This window comes from Chamaea fasciata, unplaced genomic scaffold (genome assembly GCF_029207755.1).
Source record: "Chamaea fasciata isolate MVZ Bird 193981 ecotype frontalis unplaced genomic scaffold, bChaFas1.0.hap1 SCAF_3, whole genome shotgun sequence".
Lineage (NCBI taxonomy): Eukaryota > Metazoa > Chordata > Aves > Passeriformes > Sylviidae > Chamaea > Chamaea fasciata.
Window position 1 is genome coordinate 73,556,666 of NW_027094088.1, and position 12,760 is coordinate 73,569,425.

At 37.1% G+C, this 12,760-nt stretch overlaps 1 protein-coding gene across 5 annotated transcripts in view; it reads left to right on the forward strand.

Moving 5' to 3' along the window:
• The window catches only part of USP45 (ubiquitin specific peptidase 45), a 50,714-nt gene that overhangs the window by 28,440 nt on the left and 9,514 nt on the right, over positions 1-12,760 (forward strand). For 3 of the 5 annotated variants that reach the window (XM_066179504.1, XM_066179503.1, XM_066179505.1), the window contains exons 9-12: positions 5,737-5,824; positions 9,155-9,236; positions 10,216-10,307; positions 12,308-12,364. In XM_066179504.1, coding sequence (XP_066035601.1) covers positions 5,737-5,824; positions 9,155-9,236; positions 10,216-10,307; positions 12,308-12,364 — 319 coding nt within the window. Of the gene's footprint in view, positions 1-5,736; positions 5,825-9,154; positions 9,237-10,215; positions 10,308-12,307; positions 12,365-12,760 lie in introns of those variants that run through there. The other 2 variants (XM_066179507.1, XM_066179506.1) reach the window with 1 other exon arrangement.

The following is a 12,760-nucleotide window of genomic DNA, read 5'->3' on the forward strand; positions in this document are numbered from 1 at the left end:
TTTGCGAGGACAGATTGTGAGCATAGCTACGGGGCCCTTCTGTTGGTTTTCCACTATGCTGAATATCAGGACTGCAGACTTCTGACTTATCTGGAGACTTAGTGACTAATGCAACACTGATGTATTAAGAGGACATAAATTTTAATTCCTTTATTTGTTATGATTGAATAATTTCATTGGTGGAACAAAGGTTAGTTTTGCGTAGCAAGTAAATGTTGCAGCATGTAAGTGATGAGTCCAGAAAGGAGTTACAGAATTTAGCTGCTTCAAACCTCCATTAAATAATTATTTAAAAAGATATTTTATTGCTACTTTACCATGCAGAAAAAATTACTTCCTTAACAAAGATTTTATTGGTGTCCACAAAATCTATTCAGGTTTTCCTTCTCCAAAGACTATTATTCATCTTTTCCTTCTCATGTGCAGAAAGTAGAACTTAAGGCAGAGGTGGGACTGGCAGAATGAAGGTCATGTGTGGTTAGGACTGTTGATATTAACAGAACAATAATTTTGAAGGGGAAACCTAAAGAATTCCACATTTATCACTTCTGAGAGGAGATGCTAAGGAAAGCTAAGGTCATGTTATACAAGATAGGAGATATAAAGGAAACAGGATTTTTCTTATTAATTAAGGAGTCTTTCTGAGCCTTTTCTTTTGAAATAATACTGCTTGAGGAAAAATATCTTCTTAGAAAATATTTTTTGCTTGCTTTTTTTTCCCATTGACTTCTGCCATTTAAGTGTAATAGCAGAACACACAGTTTATCTTTCCTTGAACAGTAGTTAGGAATTATTTTGTGTCCTTGTCATGCTTCCATGTGCCTTGCTGGTGGTGCTGCATCATGTTGAGGAGCTCTAGCAGAGGAGATTACGGCTTCTCTGGGCAGCAGCCGTTGAGAAATTGCGTGTCTTTTTTTTTCAGCAAACTTTGTCAGAGTTTTCATAGTTTTAGGAATAAGTTTATGAGCGCAAGGTAGACAAATTGCATGTAAAACTGTGTGTTGGCAGCAATCATCTGCGCGTGTTCCTGAGCTTTATGTTCACTTCTGCTTAGCAGGAAGACCTGTGTAGCAGTTTGGAGAACACACGTATTTTCAGTGTGTGGTATTGGTGAGTTGTGTAAGCAGAGCTTGTAGATAAAATGAAGAAGAAAACCAGTAATTTTATTAGGTATGTTGGGAGTGTATTCTCCATTTGGGTTAACCAGAATTTAGGGAGGGGTAACAAAAATTGGAAGGCTTTTTGTCAACAGACACCTGAATATTGGGAGTTTAGGCAGGAGAGAACATGAAAAGAAGACATGACAGCAGGAGAAGACAATGAAAGATAAATTAGCTGTGCTTCTTTAATTGCCCTCATAAGAGTTCAAGAAGCTGTCTGTGAAACTGAAAGGCAACAGACTTAGAGCCAGGGGGAAAAAAAAAGGAGCTTTTTAAACATTTTATAGGGCTAACCTATGGAACTTGCTGTCAGAGCAGATTGCTGTTGGAAATCTTAGCAGGACTTAAAGGAAGAAAGGATAGATCTGGTGCATTGTAAGAAGGCGGAGGTATCTCATTTTCCCTTTTGGGGGAAGGTGAGACGAAAAAGATGAAATAAATTGGCCCGTACATTGAAAGGAGGGCTTAAGTGCTGTCTATCCACACCCTTGAGATAGTGCAGCTGTGCCTGGTGTTATCTGTTACTTACATGTGGAGGCAAGCCCATGTTTGGTTGGGCTCCTCCCAAGCACCTCCTACCAAGCAGAACTCTAGTGTATGTACTGCATTGAAGGATTCCTGTGCATGTTGCCTTACAGAAAATATAGTATCAAATAGTATCTTGTGTTTTCTGTTTCCAAGTGCTTATTGTTGTTTCTAAAGTTATCCAAGGCATTAGGCTATCTTCTGCACAGTAGTGATTCTTGATAGTAATTCTTGAAAGGATGATTTTGTAGAAGATTTTAATTAGACAGTAAAAGTGTGTCAGCTCTGTGCAGTCTGATTGAATGACTTCAATTGTATCCCAGTTTGCTTCTAAAGCATAGCTTAATTTCCCTTAAATGTATATAATACAAGAATTATAACTATTAGGTTTTTTTCTTTGAAATACTAGGTTACTATGTAGTTTTTGTCATTACAGCATTCTAGGAAGTTGATCTTCATGAAAAGCACTTCTTTAACTGACAGTCAAGCAATTATAGCTAGTCTCCAGATGAGCAATGAGAGAGTAGATGAGATGTCACAGTTGTCCTTCACCACTTATGGCCATTAGCAGGAGTTCAACCTGTTCTGTCATTATCCTGCTGACACTGTACAACAGGTTGTATTGCATTGGCACTGGCTTCCATATGTCAGCACATCTGTGAGCGGTCAACTCAACCAACCATCTCCAAGTCCCCCACTTTTCCCAAGGATATTGCTGGAAGCATATTTTCAAGGAGACGAGAGCACACATCTTTTAGTTGTCAGATTTCTGTGTATCAGCATGGATTAATTCCTTTTTCTTCTCTCAGACTGGTCTATAAGTGTAGGAAGTTTTCAGTAAATGCATTGTGAGGTGTGAAATTCCCCCCTTTCTTTTTATTGTTATTTTTTTGTTTCCTCTTGTGGTCCCCCCCCCCCCCCCCAGACAAACGCACTAATTTTGAATGTTTTTCCACAAAACATGAGATATTTAGAATTATATGCAACATTACACAGCATGCTTTGTACATGAATGACAGATTAAATATATTTTAAGCAGTGTTAACAATGACACCATTTGTTAGTCCAAGTAAATGACTCAGCCTTACAGGGAATCTTTACAAGTCACTTTTCCTGCCACTTCACTTTTTAAGTGGTAGCTGTTACATTCCCATCATCCTTGTTTCCATTAAAATCAGGCATATAGATTTAGTACAGGCCCTGACAAACCTAAATAATCATGTGCTTGTAAATGCACTGTTTTCTAATAAAATAAAATTAAAAAAAACAACCCAAAATTAAAAACTTCCATGGCTGAGTTAATTTCCTCCTCTCTAATTTAGGCTAATAAAACTGTGTGGAACATGCAGGTTAATTATTTTACTTAGAAATACAAATCAGTAAATTAATTTTCACCTGAAATGATTTTTGTATACTCATCAATGGGAGGTTATACTGCAGTAACAAAAAGTATGTGTGGGGCTTTTTCCTGATTTGCGTTGAAGACTGAGTTCTGTGAGGTGTCTTCTGCAGTGAAAAAAACCCTCCTGTGACAGTGATGGAGTTTTTGCTTGCTCCTTTGTCAAGTAATTATTAATTTTTCTTCACTTTTATTAGTGTCTCTTGCAAAGGTCCTGCTTTCATTGCCAAAAAAATAATAAAATCCCTATTAGTACCAGGATCCAAAACATGTGTATAAGAAAGGTTTTCTTGCCATACTAGAGCTATTAATGTGCCAGTACTGGAGGAGTTGGCCTGAACATAATCATTGACTCACTGCCTCAGGAAAGCAAGAAATTTCTCATAAATTAATGATAATACTGTGGCTAACTAATCAGATTACTCAAAATTGAACTGATTTTGGCATCTGGGTTTTTTCAGATTCCTGGACATTCACTGAGATAAAACTGTTTTAGCTAATTGAAAATTGAAACTGTGCATACATGCAAATGTGCATGCAGCTACATATGCTATTTATTTTTTTAATGTATATTGAGTGTTTTATTGGAACCAAAATAAAGGCTCAGTGCTTTTCAGAAAGTATTTGCAATTCATTATCAAATTTATTAGAAATAAAACATGCAATTTTAATAGAAGAAATGACATCTTAGGTGTATTAAACAAAAAATAAATTTTTAAGATTATTTCAGTTTTTAAATTTGAAATTAATTTTTGAGGTTGACTTGCTCATGAGAAAAAAAAAGCACTTTCAAAAGAGTGCTTAAAAAAGTCACCCACTCTACTGGTTACAGATTTTATAGTAAGTCTCACAGTACAGTAACATCATGAAATCATTTTTAAGTAAGGATATTGTCAACTTTGTTTCAAAAACTAGCTATGAAGAGCAAATGTGAAAGTATCTTATTTGTAAATGGGAACATGTTGTTTTGCATATGCAGGTCCAGATTTGTTCCACTTAATTTTAGGCCTTGACCTTAGATATCTGCATCGTCACCTTCAAATCCTTCTCCAGTTACGACCCAAAGTGCCTCCAGGGAGCAGTTCAAAGCTGAGACTCCTGTAGCACTATCCTGCCTGTTGCCCATGTCTGCTGTGCCCTAACTTGGCAGCTTGACACCTTGCCCAGCTTTACATTTTACTGTTGTAGGCACGTCACACATCTGGGGTGTTTTCTGATGACCTTTAATTTCTCCTCTCCATGAGCACAAACTTCTAAGGCAAATCTGAGCAGCTTTAGTGTTAGAGTGCAGTGAAGCCTCACTAACCCTCAAGAATCCTGAACAGCTGAAGAGCTTTGCTGGGCGAGATCATTGTGCCAGGGGAAATACCAATATATATTTGCAGCTCTGTGTACTGGCTAGCCACAGCATACAATCCACAGCTCAGAGTGAAAACTGGTTCAGTGTGTGTTTGATGAAATTAAGGAGCTGAGTGAGTGGTTGGTTTCTCTTGCAGCTCTGCCAGTTTGATAAAATTCCTGTTTGAGCCGTGCTAATCCAGTTGTCCCCTGTGCTAGGTTTTGGAAGGGGTGTGCATGGTTAGGCCTGTGTATGCTCCCCTCAGTCCGCAGCAAGAGTCACAGCTGCCATTTGGTGCCATTACTGAAAATTCAGAAACCTACCCCTTGCAATCCTGAGTGACTTGCTCTAGGGGACCCTGCTTGGGCAGGGAGGTTGGGTTAGGTGGCCACCAATAGTCTCTTCCAACTCCTGATTCTGTGGAATCTCATTTTAGATTAAGTAGGTCAAGACTGTAATTAAAGATCTAAAGGGTAACCTGCCTGGAAAGACAGGTATAGTTTGGCCAGTCAGTTACAGTTAATGTGAATAGAGATATGTTAATAGTGAATACTATTCAATCATTTGGAGTTGCAAGATCCTGAAGACTCAAACTTTATTAGAAGCCTTAATCCTAAATCCTTAAGGATCTATCCATGTACTCATAAGCTTATTTTTTCTAATTTCTATGTAATCTATGCCTGAAAAATATGATATTTAGAGTACATTTAGATGCTGTGAATAGTAAAAAAAAAAAAAAAAAAAAAAATTCAGCAGTTCTTGAATAGCAGTGATTGATGCTACTGAATGGCTGTCCCAGAACTGATGCAGCGTTATCCCTGTGCCGTTGCCTGAAAGATCACCACTGTAAATGGGAGCAGAGTCAGACATGGATGTTTTTCCTCTTCTGGCTTCTGGGAGTGATGTGATTGCTGCTGGTGACCTAAAAGGACTGTTCATGCACGTTTGAAATTTCTCCTCCATGGAGAAAAGTGTGAGATAACAAAAGAGGTTAAGCACTTGGAAAGTCTTGTTTCTCTCTCTTCCATCACATTGGGAATGTCTGGTGGTGCATGGATGAGTTGCAAAAAGAGTTAAACTCTACTGGCAGATCTGTCTTTTAGTCAAGCCATACTCTCAAACTGCAACCCAGGTTAAAGTGAAGCCTTGTTGGCTAAATTGTCTGCTGAACCAGGAGTTTCCTAAAAGCCCCATGAGATTCTGCAGGGATTGTACCTATTTGTACTTCAGCATCCAACAAGTGTCTGATGTTGACGTTGTCTTGTTAAGAATCTCCCAAGATAATTTTAAATTCTTTGCTGTATCTTTCATAGGGCTCCTCGATTTAAGGGGTTCCAGCAGCAAGACAGCCAGGAGCTTCTGCACTATCTGTTGGATGCTATCAGGATTGAGGAGACAAAAGTAATGTCTTTGTGTGTCTTTTAAAAGTGAACTACTAAGAGTCATTGCTTTTATGTTCTTCATGTTCCCAATGTTTTAAAGATGTACTTTATGAAGTAGGAGTGTCTATTTTCATGAATATTTTTTTAAAGATATTTAATTATGTTCATGTTGATTTGTTAAAATAGTTGATTGGAATCAAAGTTTCAGTTAGTAGTAGGAATATGGTAAGTAGAACATGATAACTTTGGGAATCCAAGTTGTTTGCCTTTAAAAAAAGGAAAAGTAGGAAAAAAAGGACATCTGAAACATCAAGGAAGAAAAGGTAGAACCTCTGCATTAACTGACAAAGTGATTTTTTAAAGCTTTGGAACAAAAATCAGCAGTTCTTACCTATGGGCCTGCCCTTAATTTTACCTGAAAATTTTCTCTAAAGACTGGTGGAGGGGGGAAATCTTGCAAAGTGCCTTGAAAGTTTCTTGAAAGTGTGAAGAACTCCTTATTTAATCAATAAGGTGCTGCTTTTCATTGCTTAAAATCTACATCCAAGTATGCGAAGCATAAAAAGAGTTTGTTACATTGAAAATGTCCCTGTGTGAGGTTTTTTTGTTTCATTCCTTCATTATTTGTGCTTCCTGCATTTTTCATGCAAGAAAGGGAGTGTTTGGTTGCTATTTTGACCATATCAAATTTAATCTGACTTAGTCTTGGACCTCTTGAAGAGTCATTCTTTTCAGATGATACTTTGTGGTAAATTGCCTTTTCTAGGCCTCCTCTGAAGGAAGGTCTTAAATCTTGTACTGACCAGAGTACTTCCTCTTCCCTTTCATTTAGTAACCTGATGATTGTCGTGATCCTGAGCTGAATTATCTCCCAGATAAGATGTAAAACTGTGTCTGAGCCTGGTTCCTGGCACTACAGTAGAGCTGAACAAATCCATCCTGCCAGAATACTAATATTTATTGGTCTTGTCAACATTCTTGATTATAAACAGAACTGAACTGCAAGAAGAAACAGTTAAACCTTGACGCCCACACTTAGAAAATGATGTCTTGAACAGGGCACACAACAGAAGCAGCTGACTTCAGTTAGAAAACAGTTGTTACATTTTTGCAGCAGAGGGAAGCTTTATTATTTTGTTTTTTGATTTTCATGTAGTGAAAGGTGAAAACTATGTTTTTTTGACAAAGGAGGAGTCACAGAAGGCAGGATTACTACAACAGCTAAGCTGCTTCTCCGGGAGGTGCTTGTGCTTTCCCGTCAAGTCAGTCTCCTGTCAGCTTCACCAGTGGATATGCCATCATTGCAATAGCATTAGCATTTGCCTTTTGAATAATTCATTATTAGAGAGCAGTGACAGCTACAATACCTATCTCAAAAGAGTGATGGAAGATGGTAAGAATTTATGGTTATTTTTGGGCAGTATTTCTGGCACTTCATCACCAGGCAGAGAGACGTGGATGCCACCCTGCCCTGCAATTACATCCCACTGCTGCCCTAATGGTGCATGACTGCGAACACATCTTTATCACCTCGGGGTGCTCTGCCACTGACAGTACTAGTAAAAGCTCTCTCTCTGTTACATTTTTTAAAAATTATCCCATGTTTCAGGTCTGTAGATGGCAGACAACCAGCTGGCCACAGGCAGGAGCCTGGCCATCCCTGCTTCCCTATCCTTGTCAGGATTAGTTGTTTTTAAACCCTTTGTTTTGATGAGAAATACATATGATATGTAAAATAGCTCTAGTTATAGGAGCTAACCAAAAATCCTGTTATACTTTTGCCTCTTCTGTGTGGTTCTGTGTTTGTATCTGACACTGGTGCTGAATCTTTCCATATTCCTGAGGAAAAAAGTTACTAAGTGTACACAAGTGGACTTTTAAGCTAAAAGCGTGGCCATACAACAATAAAGATGACATAGCGTCTGCTGTCTCCTGCAATGTGGGCTGGAGATGGTTTCACACCGGGGCCTGAAGTGGCTGAACCCTGCTGCTAATTGATTAATGTCTGCTGCCATTGTCCACAGCACCCTGCCCATTCAAAGACTATGTCTTTCTTTGACCTAAATAAATGGTTCATCGCGCTAATCCCAACAAAAGGGTTGCTTATGGCCCTAAACCCATTTATGGTGCTCAACTTCATGAATTACCTATTGATTAATCCTTTTAGTATATTGTTGGCTTTAAGATGAACAAAGCTGAGCTCGGGGCAGCGGGAGTTAATTCACAAGCCAGGTCACATACTCATAAGGTCGGAGTATGACTTGTTCTGATGGGTGTCTGAACTGGAAACCAAACCTCTGACACTGTCTGTCATCCTCACACTAACACTGATATGTGGCTTGGAAGTGTGCTTTGGTGCCTGGAAACTAGAGCCGTTTATTAATTTTTTTCCTGTTAGGACAGCGGGTTTGAGTTGCTTGCAGAAGGTTTGGTATCACCATTTGTCTCTTAGAATGGTACTTTACTCTAAGTGTGACTTCAGTATTTAATTATAAACGTGTTTTGCACACTGACAAGGGAGACTCATACATGTTACTAGAGTTTGTGGATCAGAGAGACAGGACATTTGCCAGGAAAAGGGAAAGCACAGGTCATGCATGCTAGCTAGAGTCAGGGGACCTGATTCATCCTTCTGCTTCTCTCTCTGCAGCATGTCAGAGGTTGGGCTTTTCTACCAGCCCATGCAAATCTGCTGCCAGGAATACAACGTGTTTTCACCTCCAGGCAGTTGAGAAATAGCAGGAAGAAGCACCCCCTGTCTGGAGGGGCAGCTACAACTCATTACTGAATTTGCTTCTTTCTGATCCTTCTTTCAAAACTGTTGTTCTTAGAATTTTTTGAGTAAACATTGATAACATTTACATGGATTCATAAGAAGTTTTTTTTCTCTTCTAAGGTTTTCTAACATACCTCTGGAACTGTCAGTGTTAGAAAATAAACAGAAGTGTTAAAAATACTGCCCAAATGCAGTCACTGAAGTTCTGGCTACTGAAAGACTCTTAGCTGCCTTCCAAGTATTTAGTATCCTAGTCAATCAGTATAAGTCCATTTGCAGTTGGAGGAATGGGTAGCATTAGTTCACTGAAAATCTCATAGTTTCTTGGTAACCTGTGAAGTGCCCTATGATGGTTCCCTTTTGAGGGAAGGAAATTGCTGGATGAATATCTACTAAAGTTAAGCTCACGTAGTTTTGAGATTATTAGTGAATAACAATAGTTTTACAATAATAAATTACATTTATTTTATGGAAATAAGACAAGATGAAGTCTAATAATATATGAATGGTTTATAGAATGTTTACACTTAAAATACTTTTTTTTTTTTTTTTTTTTTTTTTTTTTACTTCTAGCGTATACAAACTGGTATCTTAAAAGCATTCAATAACCCAACGACTAAGACAGCAGATGAAGAAACTAGAAGAAAAGTCAAAGGTATGCAACTCTTTATTGAGAACTTCTAAAACTGCACTAGTCTTTGAATAACACTTTGTTCAGAACTGCCTATTGTCAACAGGAGATCTGAAGTGCCGTAATGGCCAGACTTTATTCTGTGTTACTCTAGTGCCGCCTAGTGTGTACCTAAAGTGTAGAGAGCTTAGTGTGTGCTGACTTGCATCTTTGTATCCAGGAGAAAGGCTCCCCAGTGTTAATCCGTCTCTTAATAATAGGTAGAATTTAATGTTGTTTTCTAAAATAGCCTGCTTTATATTTGTTACATAGTCATAATTACTTTATACTCAGAGAGGGCACTCTCCATAAATAAAATTGATTTCTGTCAGTTGGCTGATACTCTGAGCACTCTAAATACAAAGTCAAGATAGACAGCTGCTCCTAAAGAAGGCATTTTTATTCAAAAGAAGAAGTTTTATTCTTTTTTTTTTTTTTTTTTGCATGTGTTTATTTATTCAGTTAATTTGTTTTTGGGGGAATTTGTTTTAATTAAAGTCCTAATGATTAAGATGTTTTGTAAGTCATCCTTCCCAAATCTCCAAAAGCTAAGGCATAAAGATGTATTAGAAAAGAATTTTGTTACATGTTTTAGAGCTTTATAGTTGCAAAAACCATTTTCAAAGGGTGATAATATCTCTGTTTACCCTGGTGTCTCTATCGAGGCAAGGCAGTATTACGTATTCAGAAGAAAACTGAGTTTTAAAAAGCTGCTTCTTAAGAGATACAATATTATTTGTTACAGAAGATGGGGAAGGATAAACGGGAACTTCCTCACTAAAATATTTTTAAATGTTGAGATAACACAGTATATGATGTATTAGTTACTGTATTGTGTTCAAAACATTTTGAATATGTTTAAAATTGTGCTTTCATAACATATCTGGAAAAGAATTTTGTTGTACTTATAGTGTGGCATTGGATGTGTTATTTTTCACATTTAAAAAAGGCAATGTTTTTTCAGCATATGGAAGAGAGGGTGTGAAGATGAACTTCATAGATAGGATCTTTGTTGGTGAATTGACTAGCACTGTCATGTGTGAGGAATGTGAAAATGTAGGTATTCTGGAATTTGGTTTGATGTGGAATAGATCACATACTGGTTTGATTACATTGTCTTGAAAGTATAAAATTGTGTTGCCAATTTTATACTTGTTTGTTTGTTTGTTTGTAAAAACAAGACTTTATTGAAAGTTTCTCATTTGAAATGATTTATTCCTTCTTTAAAGCATTATCCTCCCAAACCTAAGAAGAGGGATCCTTTGATTTCAAAAAGGATTCAAGTACTTGAATTATGTCTGACTTAAGGCTGGAGGTTCCAAATTCTATAATCATATGTGCTACGTGCCCGTGTTATTTGATATTTTTGAAACACCTATTTTAAAACATAAATCCTCCTGCCTGCTCCTCTGGGATACACCTGAAAATTGGAAATTACTTTGAATTAGAATGAGTGGGAAAATGCTAAAATTACTTCTTTTTCTTTGAAGTATTTTTTATAATTAACATAATAACCCTAATGAACAGTATATTCCTTTCATAATTAATATTACTGACATTCCATCATAAATGCTTTCCATGATCCTTATAATTTTCTTTTAAGTTTGACAGAGAAAAATCTTTATTGCATGACTTTTCTAATTGAATGTTACATTTGTGTTTGGTTTAAAACATTCTATTTCATATTATAGAGATTAAGTAAATTAATCAGTCTGAAAAATTAAGCACAGTCCTGCAGTGCCAGGTAAACTTCCCTGTGTGTGATGTGCAGATTACTCTTCAATGTGCTACTAGTACCAATGAAGAACTTTGACCATACAAAAAATTGAGGTTGTATGTATTTTGCATGTCTCATCTATTTTTGCTGGATTCTTATATTCTGCCTGCACAGGACTAGGGAATGTGCTAGCTGTAGCCCTTTGAGGAAGAGTTTAGCATTCATTTTCCTTTGCCTCCACTGGCAAGATATTTTTGATACATGTGTTTTCATGCAAACCAACACTTTAGAGGAATCCCTGTTTGAACATTGCTCACCAGGCAGTCAGTCACCAGAGGTGCCTGCTTTTGATCTCATTTATTGCTTTCCTGGAACCTAAACATTCCTGGGTCCCTTGCACAACAGGTAAAAATAAGCTTGCAGTCCATACCAAATGTCCCAGGTGGAAGATGGGGTCACAAATACAAGAGAGGGGACATGGTGACAGTAATTGATGGCATGACTGTGACTTAAATACCCAACACGATTTTTACTTTTTTTTTTTTTTTTTTTTTTTTTTTTTTTTAAGGTTTTGTTTTTCACAGTCTTTTCAGAGGTAAGATAGGTCTGTTTTGGAAGGAATTCGAGAAGAGCAAGGGAGAGAGCCTAAGGAACTTAGTGATAAAGGCAGATGGAAAGCGCTAAAAGAGATTGTCTTTAGGTATGCTTTGCAAGATATTTCCAGCTTATACATGGCAAAATGAAACCTCAGTACAAAAAAAGAGGTTGTTTTTTTTACCAAGTCCCTTTTCCCCTGTAATTGGATTTATTTTACCAATTCATATATGGTGTCAAAAAATCTAACAAAGCTTTTGACTGTAACCAGTAAGACTGACTTAATCTTAACTGAGAGTGTGAGGTTAGAACCTGCCACTTAACTGTCATTAACCAGTCCTTGCTGCATAACAGCTCAAACACCTGTGCAGAAGTGTCCAGAATCAGGAAATTCTAAAAGGTACCTTTCTGCAAAAGGTACCACAGAGGCCCACATGACTTGAAAATCCATCTGGAGCTCAGAGAAAGTGAGCACCACATGTCTTCAAGTCAGTTCATGCCAGATGAATGACCTTGCCTGTTACCTCTACAGGCTGAAGTTTTGTGTGGTGTTAGAAAGACAATTAGAGATAACTTAATACATTTTTTTAAAAGTTAGTGGAAAGTTCTTCATTGTAGTTTCATACATCTTGTAAGTAATTAGCTTGTATAGTTTTTGATAATAAATTGATTAAATAAAGGGAGCTATGTACTAAACCCATATACTGTTCTTTGTGTTTAAGTGCATTTTCTCTTTTTCTTCAAGATTTCAACAGTAAAAGAACCTTTCATTGATCTTTCACTTCCTATAATAGAAGAGAGGGTAAGAAACAGAATATGTAATAAGTAACTATTGCTTCCAGTGGATTGTTTTTAATAGCCTTATGAAGATATTTATCTATATACACATAGTTTTGATTTCAAGCCTAAAAATGTAAACTTGTCCATAAATACATGTACTGTTATCCATCCATTCATGATATTATTTTCCTTATATATAGGCATGCAATGTCATAAGTGCATATATCTTTAAATTAGTCCAAACTTTGCAAATAGCAATAGTAACCCACAGAATATATAGGTCTGAGATAAGCTTAATTTAATAGGATGTACTTATATAAATAGAATGATTATAAGCCTTTTTTTTTTTTTTGGAGGTCCAGAGAGTCAGTTTCTAACCTATTGGTTTGCATCTAGAGAACCTGAGTCCCTTGGGCTG